This window comes from Salmo salar, chromosome 08 (assembly GCF_965601325.2).
Source record: "Salmo salar chromosome 08, fSalSal1, whole genome shotgun sequence".
Lineage (NCBI taxonomy): Eukaryota > Metazoa > Chordata > Actinopteri > Salmoniformes > Salmonidae > Salmo > Salmo salar.
Window position 1 is genome coordinate 43,159,613 of NC_138298.1, and position 20,388 is coordinate 43,180,000.

The 20,388-nt window shown below is 48.3% G+C and overlaps 1 protein-coding gene across 1 annotated transcript in view; it reads left to right on the top strand.

Moving 5' to 3' along the window:
- LOC106594652 (TBC1 domain family member 1) overlaps positions 1–20,388 on the top strand; it is a 99,690-nt gene that overhangs the window by 13,842 nt on the left and 65,460 nt on the right. The window contains exon 3 of the mRNA XM_082978303.1: positions 19,541–20,063. Coding sequence (XP_082834429.1) covers positions 19,541–20,063 — 523 coding nt within the window. The remainder of the gene's footprint in view (positions 1–19,540; positions 20,064–20,388) is intronic.

Here is a 20,388-nt window from a genome sequence, read left to right on the forward strand (position 1 = left end):
AGTTTACCATCTAGGTTGTCTATATGGTAATACAGTCTGCTACCATTCTCCAATAGTTTACCATCTAGGTTGTCTATATGGTAATACAGTCTGCTACCATTCTCCAATAGTTTACCATCTAGGTTGTTTATACCTGGTGGTAATACAGTCTGCTACCATTCTCCAATAGTTTACCATCTAGGTTGTCTATACCTGGTGGCTTTTCCTTATTGATGGATAACAATAGTTTTTCCACCTCGTCCACACAAACTCGACCAAATTCAAAACAGCAATCCTTCTCTTTCATTTATTATATCTTCAATACACAAATATTTTGGTTCACTGTTCAATGTTGTCATTTCACTTCTGTTTGTCCCCTTTACCAGTGAAATAGACACTGAAGTGTATGTAAATAGACTCTAGAATGAGAGCGAGGGATGGCAGAGAGCAGTTTTTAATTGTTAATTTGTGATTGCCAAAGCAAGTGAAAAGGAAGCCCCTTTTTGAATTGAGAGAGCAGAGATTCCATTACATTTCCCTGCCACCAGGTGACGTCGTTGAACACTTTCAAAGCGATTCGTGTTTTATAAAAGTTAATTCATTAAAAGTTGTTTCTTAAAATTTCCTCTTCTTTCGAGGTCAGACTCTCAATTCCATCTTGATTTTTTTTTGAAAGTAGCCTATTCCTGAACTACTTTTAAGTAGCCAAGTCTATTCCACAATTTCATGCTGTGTGTTTTTATTGGTGTGTGTGTGTGTATAACCACATATTTCTAAGTCAGTGATTTACAGATAAACAGTCAGTAAGTCAGTCATCAAACCTGTCTTCAGAGAAGGTGGCATACCTCTCTCTCTCTCTCTCCCTTAACCTCTCTCACTCATTTAATCAGTATTACATCCCATCCATGGGGTTTAGTATCTTCTACTTCTCTCACAGTTTCTAACTTTTACACTTTGTTTTACCTTCCTTATCGGATATGAATCTGTTTCCCCTAAAGAAAATACAATGTTTATCAAACTAACTATCTTCCAGTCTGAATTAGTTCATATCTGAACAAGTCTTTTCGGGGTGGAGGGGGGGGGGGGGGGGTCATAGATAAAGTGTCGTCCCGGTTTACCAAACGTTATTGTGGTATTTGACAGCTTGGGACGGTCCGGTAGGACAGAAACAGCGGTTCGGTTAACGGGAGGGAAGCTGGACCGAGAGGAAGAGGAATCAAATCCACTTTGTTCCGTTCAAAACCGACTGAGGGAAAAACAACCGTTAGCTAGTTAGCTAACTCCTGGAAAAGTTTTTTATGGCGGATGGGATGAAAGCACGGCTACAAAGATTCAATTTATTCAATGTCAAGACAGAGACAAAAGCTGTAAGTTTGTTACGTGATTTAAAAAAAACAACAACTTTATCTTGTGTTTTTTCCTAGTCTTCTCGTTAGCTTTCTATCCAGCAGGCTAACTAGCTAGCTAGCAGTACAGAACTTCCACTAGTTAGCTAACCGATGCTAACTGCTAACCGATGCTAACTGCTAACCTTATCCTACGTCTGGTTGTTAATAAATCTTCATTATTAAAGTTTATTTGATATAATTTGTGGTGATTTAACGTAACGTTAACAACTTGGTGTCGCTTATTTGGAGGGGGGGGGGGGGGTCAGTTAGTTTAGTAAAAGTTGGTCAGAATGAGTTAGTGGTATGTGTTGTTGGGTGCAGTATAAACTTTTATAAACTATATAAATCCTCTAAACATATTGTTGGTATTTACCTGCTAATGTGTTGGTTAGATATAACTCAAACACCCGGGTGATATGCATAAAGTTGACCAGGAACAAGTGTTCGTGTGGTGTTTTATAAGCTAAACCCCTGAAGTTTAGAAACACTATATTATGTTATTATATTATGTAATTATATATCAGAAAACAACTAGAAAGGTGTCTGTTGTTGGTTAAATGTCTTTATAGTAGCAGGAATGTCCGCCGTAAATGTGCTGACTTTCCTCAACTAACGAGAAGGGACATGTGTTTTATCTATGGACATTTATATCAGTTTAGGTTTGGAGTCATCTTTATGAATTTATCTACACACACACACACACACGCCTTTATATATTCAGACAGTCAGTTGTTATACCTAGTGGAAACTGGCTGGTCATTCTTCAGTGGCTGTAGGACGACTCCGTTTGAGAGTCGTGGTGTTAAATCAGTTGTTTTGGCTTTAGGTGGAATGTACATTTAGTTTGGATGAGCTGTGGTTTGATGTGATGTCTGATAACAAGCAGCATATTTCTGTGTGTATCAGTGGAAGACACAAGGGAGGAATCCACTCCTAGGAGAAACACTGAAAACAATGTATCCTAACCTCTCTCCCCTCTGTCTCTCTCTCTCTCTCTCCCCCTCTGTCTCTCTCTCTCCCCTCTGCTCTCTCTCTCTCTCTCTCCCCCTCTGTCTCTCTCTCTCCCCTCTGTCTCTCTCTCTCTCTCTCTCCCCTCTGTCTCTCTCTCTCCCCTCTGTCTCTCCCTCTCTCTCTCCCCTCTCTCTCTCTCTCTCTCCTGTCTCTCTCTCCCCCCTCTCTCTCTCGTCTCTCTCCCCTCTGTCTCTCTCTCCCTCCCCTCTCTCTCGTCTCTCTCTCCTGTCTCTCTCTCCCCTCTGTCTCTCTCTCTCCCGTCTGTCTCTCTCTCTCTCTCCCCTCTGTCTCTCTGTCTCCCGTCTCTGTCTCTGTCTCTCTCTCTCCCCTCTTTCTCTCTCTCTCTCTCCTCTGTCTCTCTCTCTCCCGTCTGTCTCTCTCTCTCTCTCTCTCCCCTCTGTCTCTCTCTCTCTCCCGTCTCTGTCTCTCTCTCTCTCCCCTCTTTCTCTCTCTCTCTCTCCCTGTCTCTCTCTCTCCCGTCTGTCTCTCTCTCTCTCTCTCTCTCCCCTCTGTCTCTCTGTCTCCCGTCTCTGTCTCTCTCTCTCCCGTCTGTCTCTCTCTCTCTCTCTCTCTCTCCCCTCTGTCTCTCTCTCTCTCCCGTCTCTGTCTCTCTCTCTCCCCTCTTTCTCTCTCTCTCCCCCCTCTGTCTCTCTCTCCTCTCGAAAAAGGTAAAAGGTATGCTATATGCTCAAGGTCAGTTAATCATCCATCACCAAATGTAGTGGTCTTTTCAGAATGTGTGATGTTTAGTACTGGTCTGAATCACGTCTCGCTGTGTGCAGCAGATACAACATGTTCTGTACCCGTTGTCTGTTTTTAAAAGGCTCAGTTTGTCTCATCTGAGGCGTTTGGTGTTTTGTTGTTAGAAGCAGTGAGTCGAGACAAGCAGAGTCTTGAAAGTGTGACACAATGTTTTCAAATGTCAATGGTCGAGAACATCTGTATGTGATGCATTGTGGGGTAAATGGTGACTGACTGATCAATAAATAATGAGTAGGTAGAGTTCCGTGTGATTTTTGAAGGTGTAGATCAGTCAAGTCACGACTCACAGCCTTGACAACAACATTACTCCTGGCAGGTTATTAGTTGTGGGGAAGACGGGGCCATGTCGTTGACGAGAGAATAACCAGGGTCTATGAGAGAGACAGCTGTGATGACTGGATTTAGTCCCCTGAGACGGCTCACATGAATCCTATATAAACACAGACGTGTGTGTGTGTGTGTGTGTGTGTGTGTAATGGCAGTTTCACCTCCATTCGATTGTGTTGATGCCAGAGCTCCACTCTGTTAATAACAGAAGTAGGAGGCTAGGAGTCACTACTGTAGGAGGCTAGGAGTCACTACTGTAGGAGGCTAGGAGTCACTACTGTAGGAGGCTAGAGTCACTCTGTAGGAGGCTAGGAGTCACATGCTCTCTGTCTCTGTCTCTCTCTGTCTCTCTCTGTCTCTCTCTGTCTTTCTCTCTCTGTCTTTCTCTCTCTGTCTCTGTCTCGTCTCTCTCTGTCTCTCTCTCTCTCTTTCTCTCTCTCTCTCCTGCCCTCTCTGTGTCTGGCTCTGCCTCTGTCTCTCTCGTGTCCTCTCTCCGTCTCTCTGTTCGGGTGTCACTGTGAGTATGTGACAGTGCCTTCCCGGTCTGCAGGTGGTGACTGGCACTGCCTCTGAGCTCAGGGGGGCTCAGGGTGGCGAACGAACAGGGCGCCAGTGTGAGACTGTGTGTTCAGTGTGTGTTCACTGTGAGTGTGTGTGTTCGCTGTGTGTGCAGTGTGTGTGAGTGTTCAGTGTGTGTGTGTGTCAGTGTGTGTGTTCAGGGGTGTGTGTGTGTGTTCAGGGCTCCTCTCCTGTGCCCCATTGGGTGTATCTTTCGAGTGCCCCTGTCCAGGAGCTCCTCTCCTTGTTGACCCCATTGAGGTGAATAATCTATTTAACGAGTGTCTCTCTGTCCCAAGAAGGCTGAATGTCTACAGGAGGGGGGTTGAGTAGACAGTAGATATTTTCTGTGTACTCAGACATACACAGGTTAGCTCAGGAGCTTAACTCTGTCTGTATGATGTCAGTGTCCTCTGAATCCCTCCCTCCCTCCCTCCCTCCCTCCCTCCCTCCCTCCCTCCCTCCCTCTTTACCATCTCTCCCTCCCTCCTTTACCATCTCTCCCTCCCTCCCTACTCTTTTCTCTCCTATCATCCCTCCCTCCCTCCCTCCCTCCCTCCCTCCCTCCCTCCCTCTTTACCATCTCTCCCTCCCTCCTTTACCATCTCTCCCTCCCTCCCTACTCTTTTCTCTCCTATCATCCCTCCCTCCCTCCCTCCCTCCCTCCCTCCCTCCCTCCCTCCCTCCCTCCCTCCCTCCCTCCCTCCCTCCCTCTCTGTCTTGGCTGTGACTGTGTGAACCTTGACCTCTGACCTGATTCCATACTAGATCACATGACCCTGGGATGTCAGCATGGAATGTTCTATTGGAAATGTTTAATGTTCTTAGCAAGCAGATTCATGTCTCTTTAGGTTGTCTGACTGGCTGGCAGGCTGGCTGGCTGACTGGTTAGCTGGCTGGCTGACTGGTTAGCTAGCTGGTTAGCTGGCTGGCTGGTTAGCTGGCTGGCTGGTTAGCTGGCTGGCTGGTTGGCTGGCTGGCTGCATGAGACTTGCTGACTGGCTGGCTGACTGGCTGTCTCACTGGCTGGCAGGCTGGCTGACTGAGACTTGCTGGCTGGCTGGCTGGCTGGCAGGCTGGCTGACTGTCTGACTGGTTGTCTGTCTGGCTGGCTGACTGTCTGACTGGTTGGTTGGCTGACTGACTGACTGACTGGTTGACTGTCTGACTGGTTGTCTGTCTGGCTGGCTAGCTGACTGACTGACTGGTTGGCTGGCTGACTGACTGGTTGACTGACTGGTTAGCTGGCTGGTTAGCTGACTGGCTGGCTGAGACATCCTGACTGGCTAGCTGACTGACTGGTTGTCTGTCTGGCTGGCTGACTGACTGACTGACTGGTTGGTTGGCTGGCTGACTGGTTGACTGACTGGTTAGCTGGCTGGTTATCTGACTGGCTGGCTGAGACATCCTGACTGGCTAGCTGACTGACTGACTGTCTGACTGGTTGTCTGTCTGGCTGACTGACTGACTGGTTGGTTGGCTGGCTGACTGGTTGACTGTCTGACTGGTTGTCTGTCTGGCTGGCTGACTGACTGACTGGTTGGTTGGCTGGCTGACTGGTTGACTGTCTGACTGGTTGTCTGGCTGGCTGACTGACTGACTGACTGGTTGACTGACTGCTCCAGTCCAGGTGTAAATATTGTCATTACTGTGAAGTCAGATCTTGTGTCTATATATTGTTTATCTAACGCTACAGCATCATCATCGACCGTCCTCTGTGATGTGCGTTTGGTCCACATGTCGTTCTTGGGACAGGACTTTACTTCTCTGTTTATGTAACTTCCTGCTTTTACACCCCTGTTCAGTGTTGTGTTGCCAATCGAGATCACGCCACACACACACACACACACACACACACACACACACACACACACACACACACACACACACACACGTATACACACACACACACACACACACACACACACACACACACACACACACACACACACACACACACACACACACACACACACACACGTATACACACACACACACACACACACACACACACACACACACACACACGTATACACACACACACACACACACACACACACACACACACGTATATACACACACACACACACACACACACACACGTATATACACACACACACACACACATACATACACACACACACACACACACACACACACACACACACACACACACACACACACACACACACACACACACACGTATACACGTATATACACACACACACACACACACACACACGTATACACACACACACACACACACACGTATACACGTATATACACACACACACACACACACACACACACACGTATACACACACACACACAACACACACACACACGTATACACACACACACACACACACACACGTATACACACACACACACACACACACACACACACACACACACACACACACACACCAACACACACGTATACACACACACACACACACGTATATACACACACACACACACACACACACACACACACACACACACACATACACATATATATACACTAGTGTTGTCACAATACCAGAACTTTGAAACCAGGTTTGGGTAAAAAAAAAAAATAATAATAATAATAATAATAATAATAATACTAAATAAAATATATAAAATCTGAAACAACAAGAGCATATTATCCAAAGCCACAGAATGGCCCTTTGATCCAGACAGATCTTCAACATCATTACATTAGACATGTTTGAATGTATGGCGTTAATGAATAAATTATACATTCATTACAATCAATTTCACTTTATTTTTTTACCAATCTAACTACAGTCGTGGCAAAAAAGTTTTTGAGAATGACACGAATATAAAGTTTTCTGCTTCAGTGTCTTTTAGATATTTCTGTCAGATGTTACTATGGAATACTGAAGTATAATTACAAGCATTTCATAAGTGCCAAAGGCTTTTATTGACAATTACATGAAGTTGATGCAAAAAGAGTCAATATTTGTAGTGTTGACCCTTCTTTTCAAGCCTTCTGCAATCTGCCCTGGCATGCTGTCAATTAACTTCTGGGCCACATCCTGACTGATAGCAGCCCATTTCTTGCATAAATCAATGCTTGGAGTTTGTCAGAATTTGTGTGTTTTTTTTGTTTGTCCACCCGCCTCTTGAGGATTGACAACAAGTTCTGAATGGGATTAAGGTCTGGGGAGTTTCCTGGCCACGGACCCAAAACATCGATGTTTTGTTCCTTTAATCCAGTGTACAGGATGAGAAGAAATGACTGGCGTTTCCATGCAGAGCTGACTCCTTCCACAGGTTCAATGCATATTCACCGGGAGTGTGTCATGCATTGAGTTATTGAGCTGGTTTTGGCTGAGGATCATGAGGCTACAGATGGAAAAACTATTTGTTTACCTTCTTCCTATTATTTTCTGAAAGTGCGCGCTGTCTCTTTAAGACCCATGATGTCATCCCACACACACACACACACAGTCAGTTTGAGGCTCAAGCAAATATTATCTTGACTGGGGAGAGATGTGAGGCGGGAAAGAAAAAGTATTGGAAATCAGCTAGATTTTGCGTTTTGGTTAACAACGCACTAGGGTAGTGAATAGATTTTCACCTTCAGCTGGAAGCTAGCAAGGAAAGGTAGCCTATAGAGCTGGAAGCTAGCAAGGAAAGGTAGCCTATAGAGCTGGAAGCTAGCAAGGAAAGGTAGCCTGCAGAGCTGGAAGCTAGCAAGGAAAGGTAGCCTGCAGAGCTGGAAGCTAGCAAGGAAAGGTAGCCTGCAGAGCTGGAAGCTAGCAAGGAAAGGTAGACTGCAGAGCTGGAAGCTAGCAAGGAAAGGTAGCCTATAGAGCTGGAAGCTAGCAAGGAAAGGTAGCCTATAGAGCTGGAAGCTAGCAAGGAAAGGTAGCCTATAGAGCTGGAAGCTCGCAAGGAAAGGTAGCCTATAGAGCTGGAAGCTAGCAAGGAAAGGTAGCCTATAGAGCTGGAAGCTAGCAAGGAAAGGTAGCCTATAGAGCTGGAAGCTAGCAAGGAAAGGTAGCCTATAGAGCTGGAAGCTAGCAAGGAAAGGTAGCCTATAGAGCTGGAAGCTCGCAAGGAAAGGTAGCCTATAGAGCTGGAAGCTAGCAAGGAAAGGTAGCCTATAGAGCTGGAAGCTAGCAAGGAAAGGTAGCCTATAGAGCTGGAAGCTAGCAAGGAAAGGTAGCCTATAGAGCTGGAAGCTAGCAAGGAAAGGTAGCCTATAGAGCTGGAAGCTAGCAAGGAAAGGTAGCCTATAGAGCTGGAAGCTAGCAAGGAAAGGTAGCCTGCAGAGCTGGAAGCTAGCAAGGAAAGGTAGCCTATAGAGCTGGAAGCTAGCAAGGAAAGGTAGCCTATAGAGCTGGAAGCTAGCAAGGAAAGGTAGCCTGCAGAGCTGGAAGCTAGCAAGGAAAGGTAGCCTGCAGAGCTGGAAGCTAGCAAGGAAAGGTAGCCTATAGAGCTGGAAGCTAGCAAGGAAAGGTAGCCTATAGAGCTGGAAGCTAGCAAGGAAAGGTAGCCTATAGAGCTGGAAGCTAGCAAGGAAAGGTAGCCTATAGAGCTGGAAGCTCGCAAGGAAAGGTAGCCTATAGAGCTGGAAGCTAGCAAGGAAAGGTAGCCTATAGAGCTGGAAGCTAGCAAGGAAAGGTAGCCTATAGAGCTGGAAGCTAGCAAGGAAAGGTAGCCTATAGAGCTGGAAGCTAGCAAGGAAAGGTAGCCTGCAGAGCTGGAAGCTAGCAAGGAAAGGTAGCCTATAGAGCTGGAAGCTAGCAAGGAAAGGTAGCCTATAGAGCTGGAAGCTAGCAAGGAAAGGTAGCCTATAGAGCTGGAAGCTAGCAAGGAAAGGTAGCCTGCAGAGCTGGAAGCTAGCAAGGAAAGGTAGCCTGCAGAGCTGGAAGCTAGCAAGGAAAGGTAGCCTGCAGAGCTGGAAGCTAGCAAGGAAAGGTAGCCTATAGAGCTGGAAGCTAGCAAGGAAAGGTAGCCTATAGAGCTGGAAGCTCGCAAGGAAAGGTAGCCTATAGAGCTGGAAGCTAGCAAGGAAAGGTAGCCTATAGAGCTGGAAGCTAGCAAGGAAAGGTAGCCTAAGAGCTGGAAGCTAGCAAGGAAAGGTAGCCTAAGAGCTGGAAGCTAGCAAGGAAAGGTAGCCTATAGAGCTGGAAGCTAGCAAGGAAAGGTAGCCTGCAGAGCTGGAAGCTAGCAAGGAAAGGTAGCCTATAGAGCTGGAAGCTAGCAAGGAAAGGTAGCCTATAGAGCTGGAAGCTAGCAAGGAAAGGTAGCCTATAGAGCTGGAAGCTAGCAAGGAAAGGTAGCCTGCAGAGCTGGAAGCTAGCAAGGAAAGTTGGCTTATAGAACTGGAAGCTAGCAAGGAAAGTTAGCCTATAGAGCTGGAAGCTAGCAAGGAAAGTTAGCCTATAGAACTGGAAGCTAGCAAGGAAAGTTAGCCTGCAGAGCTGGAAGCTAGCAAGGAAAGTTAGCCTGCAGAGCTGGAAGCTAGCAAGGAAAGTTAGCCTGCAGAGCTGGAAGCTAGCAAGGAAAGGTAGCCTGCAGAGCTGGAAGCTAGCAAGGAAAGGTAGCCTATAGAGCTGGATGCTAGCAAGGAAAGGTAGCCTGCAGAGCTGGAAGCTAGCAAGGAAAGGTAGCCTATAGAGCTGGAAGCTAGCAAGGAAAGGTAGCCTATAGAGCTGGAAGCTAGCAAGGAAAGGTAGCCTGCAGAGCTGGAAGCTAGCAAGGAAAGGTAGCCTATAGAGCTCGAAGCTAGCAAGGAAAGGTAGCCTATAGAGCTGGAAGCTAGCAAGGAAAGGTAGCCTATAGAGCTGGAAGCTAGCAAGGAAAGGTAGCCTATAGAGCTGGAAGCTAGCAAGGAAAGGTAGCCTATAGAGCTCGAAGCTAGCAAGGAAAGGTAGCCTATAGAGCTGGAAGCTAGCAAGGAAAGGTAGCCTATAGAGCTGGAAGCTAGCAAGGAAAGGTAGCCTACAGAGCTGGAAGCTAGCGGTATCTTCTTGTATGAGCTAGCAGTGAGTGGTAATGTATAGTACAGCGGTTACACACACACACACACACACACACACGCCATGACTGGGGTTAGTCACAGCCACTGGTCCAGCTAACTTCCTGTTCTCAACGGTGATTTCTGTGAACAAGAGTCTCATATGGCACCCTATTCCCTATGGGCTGAGAGTAGTACACTACCCTGGTCTGTAGTAGTACACTACCCTGGTCTGTAGTAGTACACTACCCTGGTCTGTAGTAGGACACTACCCTGGTCTGTAGTAGGACACTACCCTGGTCTGTAGTAGGACACTACCCTGGTCTGTAGTAGTACACTACCCTGGTCTGTAGTAGGACACTACCCTGGTCTGTAGTAGGACACTACCCTGGTCTGTAGTAGTACACTACCCTGGTCTGTAGTAGTACACTACCCTGGTCTGTAGTAGGACACTACCCTGGTCTGTAGTAGTACACTACCCTGGTCTGTAGTAGCACACTACCCTGGTCTGTAGTAGCACACTACCCTGGTCTGTAGTAGTACACTACCCTGGTCTGTAGTAGGACACTACCCTGGTCTGTAGTAGGACACTACCCTGGTCTGTAGTAGGACACTACCCTGGTCTGTAGTAGGACACTACCCTGGTCTGTAGTAGCACACTACCCTGGTCTGTAGTAGTACACTACCCTGGTCTGTAGTAGGACACTACCCTGGTCTGTAGTAGGACACTACCCTGGTCTGTAGTAGTACACTACCCTGGTCTGTAGTAGTACACTACCCTGGTCTGTAGTAGGACACTACCCTGGTCTGTAGTAGGACACTACCCTGGTCTGGGTACTCTACATAACCTACTGTAGAATATATCTAGCTTGGCCTCAGCCAGTCAGCCAGTCAGCCAGCCGTCTCTCTCCCTCTACATAACCTACTGTAGAATATATCTAGCTTGGCCTCAGCCAGTCAGCCAGTCAGCCAGCCGTCTCTCTCCCTCTACATAACCTACTGTAGAATATATCTAGCTTGGCCTCAGCCAGTCAGCCAGCCAGCCAGCCGTCTCTCTCCCTCTACATAACCTACTGTAGAATATATCTAGCTTGGCCTCAGCCAGTCAGCCAGCCAGCCAGCCGTCTCTCTCCCTCTACATAACCTACTGTAGAATATATCTAGCTTGGCCTCAGCCAGTCAGACAGTCAGCCAGCCGTCTCTCTCCCTCTACATAACCTACTGTAGAATATATCTAGCTTGGCCTCAGCCAGTCAGCCAGCCGTCTCTCTCCCTCTACATAACCTACTGTAGAATATATCTAGCTTGGCCTCAGCCAGTCAGCCAGCCGTCTCTCTCCCTCTACATAACCTACTGTAGAATATATCTAGCTTGGCCTCAGCCAGTCAGTCAGTCAGCCAGTCAGCCAGCCATTGTGAAAGAGAACACATTACACAAACATCCCAAGACAAGACCAGACCTGACCCTGTCTGAGATGTTGTCAGCCAGCTTGTCAGCCAGTCAACCAGTCAGCCAGCCAGCCAGCCAGTCAACCAACCAACCAACCAACCAACCAACTCTATTGATGTGTTGTTTCGGCAGGGAAACAGGCAGGCCAATCACATGACCTCATGTTGAGTCACCAGGCCTGTTTCTAGCGTCTTCTGTCTGACACACTATCAAATACTGTCCAGTCAGACACACACACTGCCTTCAGATCCAGTCAGAAACACACACTGCCTTCAGATCCAGTCAGAAACACACACTGCCTTCAGATCCAGTCAGAAACACACACTGCCTTCAGATCCAGTCAGAAACACACACTGCCTTCAGATCCAGTCAGAAACACACACTGCCTTCAGATCCAGTCAGAAACACACACTGCCTTCAGATCCAGTCAGAAACACACACTGCCTTCAGATCCAGTCAGAAACACACACTGCCTTCAGATCCAGTCAGAAACACACACTGCCTTCAGATCCAGTCAGAAACACACACTGCCTTCAGATCCAGTCAGAAACACACACTGCCTTCAGATCCAGTCAGAAACACACACTGCCTTCAGATCCAGTCAGAAACACACACTGCCTTCAGATCCAGTCAGAAACACACACTGCTTTCAGATCCAGTCAGAAACACACACTGCCTTCAGATCCAGTCAGAAACACACACTGCCTTCAGATCCAGTCAGAAACACACACTGCCTTCAGATCCAGTCAGAAACACACACTGCCTTCAGATCCAGTCAGAAACACACACTGCCTTCAGATCCAGTCAGAAACACACACTGCCTTCAGATCCAGTCAGAAACACACACTGCCTTCAGATCCAGTCAGAAACACACACTGCCTTCAGATCCAGTCAGAAACACACACTGCCTTCAGATCCAGTCAGAAACACACACTGCCTTCAGATCCAGTCAGAAACGCACACTGCCTTCAGATCCAGTCAGAAACACACACTGCCTTCAGATCCAGTCAGAAACACACACTGCCTTCAGATCCAGTCAGAAACACACACTGCCTTCAGATCCAGTCAGAAACACACACTGCCTTCAGATCCAGTCAGAAACACACACTGCCTTCAGATCCAGTCAGAAACACACACTGCCTTCAGAAAGTATTCATATACCTTTATTCCACATGTTCTTCTTACTGCCTGAATTCAAAATGTGATATATATTTTTTGGTCTCACCAAACTACACACAATACCCTCATAATGACAAAGTGAAAACATGTTGTTGTTTTTTAAAATCTTTGCAAATTTATTGAAAATGAAATACTTTCGGTCATGTTGTGTATTTCTGTATGTGGACACCTGTTCATCCATCATCTCATTACAAAATCATGGGCATTACAATGGAGTTGGTCCCCCCATTGCTGCTATAACAGCCTCCACTCTTCTGGGAAGGCTTTCCACTAGATGTTGGGACATTGCTCCTATAACAGCCTCCACTCTTCTGGGAAGGCTTTCCACTAGATGTTGGGACATTGCTGCTATAACAGCCTCCACTCTTCCTGGGAAGGCTTTCCACTAGATGTTGGGACATTGCTCCTATAACAGCCTCCACTCTTCTGGGAAGGATTTCCACTAGATGTTGGGACATTGCTGCTATAACAGCCTCCACTCTTCTGGGAAGGCTTTCCACTAGATGTTGGGACATTGCTCCTATAACAGCCTCCACTCTTCTGGGAAGGCTTTCCACTAGATGTTGGGACATTGCTGCTATAACAGCCTCCACTCTTCTGGGAAGGCTTTCCACTAGATGTTGGAACATTGCTGCGGGGACTTGCTACCATTCAGCCACAAGAGCATTAGTGAGGTCGGGCACCGGTGTTGGGCGATTAGGCCCTGGCTCGCAGTCAGCGTTCCAATTCATCCCAAAGGTGTTCGATGGGGTTGAGGTCAGGGCTCTGTGCAGGCCAGTCTAGTTCTTCCACACCGATCTCAACAAACCATTAATGTATGGACCTCGCTTTGTGCACGAGGGCTTTGTCATGCTGAAACAGCAAAGGGCCTTCCCCAAACAGTTGCCACAAAGTTGAAAGTACAGAATTGTCTAGAATGTCATTGTATGCTGTAACGTTAAAATTTCCCTTCACTGGAACTAAGGGGCCCGAACAATGAAAAACAGCCCCAGACCATTATTCCTCCTCCACCAAACTTTACAGTTGGCACTATGCATTGGGGCAGGTAGCTTTCTCCTGGCATCCGCCAAACCCAGATTGGTCCGTCGAACTGCATCACTCCAGAGAACCCATTTCCACTGCTCCAGAGTCCAGTGGTGCCGAGCTTTACACCACTCCAGCCGACGCTCGGCATTGCGCATGGTGATCTTAAGGCTTGTGTGCGGCTGCTCGGCCATGGAAACCCATTTCATGAAGCTCTCGACTAACAGTTCTTGTGCTGACGTTGCTTCCAGAGGCAGTTTGGAACTCGGTAGTGAGGTGTTGCAAACCGAGGACAGACGATTTTTACGCGCTTCAGCACTCGGCGGTCCAGTTCTGTGAGCTTGTGTGGCCTACCACTTTGCGTCTGAGCCGTTGTTGCTCCTAGCTGTTTCCACTTCACAATAACAGCACTTACAGTTGACCGGGTTAGCACTAGCAGGACAGACATTTTACCTACTGACTTGTTGGAAAAGGTGGTGGTGCCACATTGAAAATCACTGAATCACTCTTCACTTTTAATTTTTACATTTTGTACAATTTTTATTTTAACCTTTTTATTTAACTAGGCAAGTCAGTTAAGAACACATTCTTATTTTACAATGACGCCAAACCCTCCCCCCCTAACCCGGACGATACTGGTCCAATTGTGCGTCGTAAGGACCATTCTAATGCCAATGTTTGTCTATGGCGGTTACATGGCTGTGTGCCTGTTTTTTATACACCTGTCAGCCATGGGTGTGGCTGAAATGGAAGAATCCAGCAATATGAAGGGGTGTCGACATTAGTGTTGTGTGTGTGTGTATATATAATGTATCTCATTTACGTAAGTAGTCACACCCCTTTACGTTGACACTCCACATTGAGCTCAGGTGCATCCAATTTCCTTTGATCATCCTTGATGTCGCCACAACTTGATTGGAGTTCACCTGTGGCCAATTTTAATTGGTTTTTGAACATGAAACCCACCTGTCTATGTAAAAGTCCCATAGTGGACAGTGCATGTCAGAGCAGAAACTATACCGTGAAGTCCAAGGAACTGTCCGGAGATCTCTGAGAGAGAGAGAGAATTGTGATCAGGCATATATCTGAGGGGGGGAGGTTATAAAACAATTTTGAAAGTTTCCAAGAGCACAGTGCTCTCCAGACTACCCAGACTCTGCCTAGAGGTCACTGTCTGACCAACAACTGAGCAACCGGGCAAGAAGGACCTTGGTCAGGGAGGGGACCAAGAACCCAATGGTCACTCTGGCAGAACTACCGCGTGCCTGAGGTGAGATGGGAGAACCTGCCAAAAGGACAACGGTCTCTACAACACTTCACCAATCTGGGCTTTATGGGGGGGGGGGAGTGGCCAGACGGAAACCACTCCCTGATTAAAAAGGCACATGACAGCACACCTGGAGTTTGCAAAAAGGCAGGTGAAAGACTCTGAGAGCAAAAGGCAAACGATTCTGTGGTCCAGGCACCGCTCATCACCTGTCTAACACCGTCTTTACCGTGAAGCATGGTGGTGGCAGCATCATGCTATGGGGATGCTTTTCAGCAGCAGGGATTGGGAGACCGGTAAGGATGGAGAGAACAATGAATGGAACCAAATACAGGCAAATCCTTGATGAGAACCCGCTTGAGTGCAAACGACCTTAGACTGCGGGGAAGATTTGCGTTCCAACAGGACATTGACCCCAAGCATACAGCCAAAGCAACGCTGGAATGGCTTCAGAACTAGAATGTGAAGTTCCTTGAGTGGCCCAGCCAAAGCCCAGACTTGAATCCCATTGAAACGCTGTGGAAAGACTTGAAGATTGCTGTTCACCGCCGCTCCCCATCTAACTTAACAGAGCTTAAGAAAATCTGCAAGGAACAATGGGAGAAAATCCAGATGTATAAAGCTGATGCAGACCTTCCCAAGACGACTCGAAGCTGACGCGGACCTTCCCAAGACGACTCGACTCGAAGCTGACGCGGACCTACCCAAGACGACTCGACTCGAAGCTGACGCGGACCTACCCAAGACGACTCGACTCGAAGCTGACGCGGACCTACCCAAGACGACTCGACTCGAAGCTGACGCGGACCTACCCAAGACGACTCGACTCGAAGCTGACGCGGACCTACCCAAGACGACTCGACTCGAAGCTGACGCGGACCTACCCAAGACGACTCGACTCGAAGCTGACGCGGACCTACCCAAGACGACTCGACTCGAAGCTGACGCGGACCTACCCAAGACGACTCGACTCGAAGCTGACGCGGACCTACCCAAGACGACTCAAAGCTGACGCGGACCTACCCAAGACGACTCGACTCAAAGCTGACGCGGACCTACCCAAGACGACTCAAAGCTGACGCGGACCTTCCCAAGACGACTCGACTCGAAGCTGACGCGGACCTACCCAAGACGACTCAAAGCTGTAGTCGCCACCAAAGGTGCTTCTACAAAGTATTGACCCAGGCGTGTGAATACTTATGTAAATGAAATATTTCTGTATTTCATTTTCAATAAATTTGCAAAAAATTCTAAAAAAACATGTTTTCACTTTGTCATTATGGGGTATTGTGTGTAGATGGGTGATGAAATACAATCTATTTAATCCATTTTGAATCCAGGCTGTAACACAACAAAATGTGGAAATAAGTTGAGGGGTCTGAATACTTTCTGCAGGCGCTGTGGCATAATGATATTCACAGATATAGTACATGTAGTCATGGAGACCTCAGCTGTAACCTAGCAACATAACATACAGGTATGATGCACAGTAAGTCATGTTCAGTAGTGGAGAGGAGAGACAGAGGGAGGAGGAGACAGACAGACAGACAGACAGACAGGGAGGAGAAGACAGACAGGAGAAGACAGACAGGGAGGAGAAGACAGACAGGAGAAGACAGACAGACAGGGAGGAGAAGACAGACAGACAGACAGACAGGGAGGAGAAGACAGACAGACAGACAGACACAGGGAGGAGAAGACAGACAGACAGACAGACACAGGGAGGAGAAGACAGACAGACAGACAGACACAGGGAGGAGAAGACAGACAGACAGACAGACACAGGGAGGAGAAGACAGACAGACAGACAGACACAGGGAGGAGAAGACAGACAGACAGACAGACAGACAGGGAGGAGGAGAAGACAGACAGACAGACAGACAGGGAGGAGGAGAAGACAGACAGACAGACAGACAGACAGACAGACAGACAGACAGACAGGGAGGAGAAGACAGACAGACAGACAGACAGACAGACAGACAGGGAGGAGAAGACAGACAGACAGACAGACAGACAGACAGGGAGGAGAAGACAGACAGACAGACAGACAGGGAGGAGAAGACAGACAGACAGACAGACAGGGAGGAGAAGACAGACAGACAGACAGACAGGGAGGAGAAGACAGACAGACAGACAGACAGGGAGGAGAAGACAGACAGACAGACAGACAGGGAGGAGAAGACAGACAGACAGACAGACAGGGAGGAGAAGACAGACAGACAGACAGGGAGGAGAAGACAGACAGACAGACAGGGAGGAGAAGACAGACAGACAGACAGGGAGGAGAAGACAGACAGACAGACAGGGAGGAGAAGACAGACAGACAGACAGACAGACAGACAGGGAGGAGAAGACAGACAGACAGACAGACAGACAGACAGACAGGGAGGAGAAGACAGACAGACAGACAGACAGGGAGGAGAAGACAGACAGACAGACAGACAGGGAGGAGAAGACAGACAGACAGACAGACAGGGAGGAGAAGACAGACAGACAGACAGACACAGGGAGGAGAAGACAGACAGACAGACAGACACAGGGAGGAGAAGACAGACAGACAGACAGACACAGGGAGGAGAAGACAGACAGACAGACAGACACAGGGAGGAGAAGACAGACAGACAGACAGACACAGGGAGGAGAAGACAGACAGACAGACAGACAGACAGGGAGGAGGAGAAGACAGACAGACAGACAGACAGGGAGGAGGAGAAGACAGACAGACAGACAGACAGGGAGGAGAAGACAGACAGACAGACAGACAGACAGACAGACAGGGAGGAGAAGACAGACAGACAGACAGACAGACAGACAGGGAGGAGAAGACAGACAGACAGACAGACAGGGAGGAGAAGACAGACAGACAGACAGACAGGGAGGAGAAGACAGACAGACAGACAGACAGGGAGGAGAAGACAGACAGACAGACAGACAGGGAGGAGAAGACAGACAGACAGACAGACAGGGAGGAGAAGACAGACAGACAGACAGACAGGGAGGAGAAGACAGACAGACAGACAGGGAGGAGAAGACAGACAGACAGACAGGGAGGAGAAGACAGACAGACAGACAGGGAGGAGAAGACAGACAGACAGACAGGGAGGAGAAGACAGACAGACAGACAGACAGACAGACAGGGAGGAGAAGACAGACAGACAGACAGACAGACAGACAGACAGGGAGGAGAAGACAGACAGACAGACAGACAGGGAGGAGAAGACAGACAGACAGACAGACAGGGAGGAGAAGACAGACAGACAGACAGACAGGGAGGAGAAGACAGACAGACAGACAGACAGGGAGGAGAAGACAGACAGACAGACAGGGAGGAGAAGACAGACAGACAGACAGGGAGGAGAAGACAGACAGACAGACAGGGAGGAGAAGACAGACAGACAGACAGGGAGGAGAAGACAGACAGACAGACAGGGAGGAGAAGACAGACAGACAGACAGGGAGGAGAAGACAGACAGACAGACAGGGAGGAGAAGACAGACAGACAGGGAGGAGAAGACAGACAGACAGGGAGGAGAAGACAGACAGACAGGGAGGGAGGAGAAGACAGACAGACAGACGGACAGGGAGGAGAAGACAGACAGACGGAGACAGACGGAGACAGACGGAGACGGACGGAGACAGACAGACAGACCAACGAACGAAGAGACAGACTAGAGAGATGTGCTAGAGGACAGTATCAGGGCAGTGAGTGTTGTTTGAGATGGTAATTCTAGTCCGGTCGAGTCTCAGCAGGGAACCTTAATTGTCATGACGCCGTCCGTCATGTCAGCCCATAGAGGTGTGGTGGCTCCACGGACCTCAGCGTCCGGCCCGGTCTGAACAGAACAGAGCTTTTATTCGGGTATTTTACTAGGATCCCCTTTTAGCTGTTGCAAAAGCAGCAGCTACTCTTCCTGGGGGGGTCCACACAAAACATGACAAACATAATACAGAACGACATTAGACAAGAACAGCTCAAAGACAGAACTAATTTAAATGTTTTAAAAAAGGCAGACGTAGCCTATATATCAATACATACACACAAACTATCCAGGTCCAATAAGGGAGAGGCTTTCTGCAGCGAAGGTGCTGCTTTATCTGTTTTATTAAACCAGGTTTGCTGTTTTATTTTAAAGCATTATGAGATGGAAGGAAGTTCCATGCAATAAGGGCTCTGTATAATACTGTACGCTTTTCTGGAATTGGTTCTGGATTTGGGGGACTGTGAAAAGACCCCTGGTGGCAAATCTGGTGGGATAATTGTGTGTGTCAGAGCTGTGTGTGTGTGTGTGTGTGTGTGTGTGTGTGTGTGTGTGTGTGTGTGTGTGTGTGTGTGTCAGAGCTGTGTGTGTGTGTGTGTGTGTGTGTCTGTGTCAGAGCTGTGTGTGTGTGTGTGTGTGTGTCAGAGCTGTGTGTGTGTGTGTGTGTGTGTGTGTGTGTGTGTGTGTGTGTCAGAGCTGTGTGTGAGTTGACTCTGCAAACAATTTGTGATTTTTTTAACACATTAATGTTTCTTATAAAGAGAAGAAGTGATGCAGTCAGTCTTTCCTCAACTCTAAGCCAAGAAGCACCCATGACTAAGTCTCCCCTCCCTCCCTCCCTCCCTCTCTCCCTCCCCTCCAGGTCCCTGAGATCATCAGTAAGCTGCGTCAGGCTGGGAAGAGCTCGGCGCGCAACGATGACCTCGCGGCTCCTAAACCCGCCGCCTCTTCCACAGAAGACTGTGCGTCCTCGTCGTCCTCGGCCAGCGCGTTCACAAAGAGGTTCGAGGTCCTGTTCTGCGGAAGAGTGACCGTCGCTCACAAGAAAGCCCCGCCCGCCTTGATTGACGAGTGCATCGAGAAATTCAGCCAATCCATAGGCTCCGGGGGAGGTCCTAAACCAGAAAGTGGCGGCGGATTGGTAGACGGGCTGCTGAGAGCTCTGACTTTACCTACGCTAAAAATGAACGGAGGAATTGGGGATGGAGGTTTCGGGGGAGGAGGCTACAGTGGTGGGAGGCCGGTGGTGTTCAAATCGGACCCCAGTTTCCCCTGCCTCCGGGCCCTGGATGAGAACGGCCTCTCACCTGATCTACACACACACACCGCTGGAGTACAGCCCACCAGCCTGCAGGGGAACAGGACCATGCTGTTCATGGTAACTACACACCACACACACACACACACACCACACACACACACACACACACACACACACACACACACACACACACACCATCCTTATGACTCAGCAAGTCTCGGTGACCCCTACAACACACACACACACACACACTCTCAGGGTGACTCCGCAGTGGTTGACCCTGTTTCCTGTCCAGGAAGGAAGTGGTCAGCATGGAACCAGGAAGTAGAACGGGGAGCTGTCCAACACAGCAGACACACATCTATAATAATACCCTCGCGTCATCCTGTCTGTCGGCTACCGCCAACACACACACACACACACACACACACACACACACACACACACAC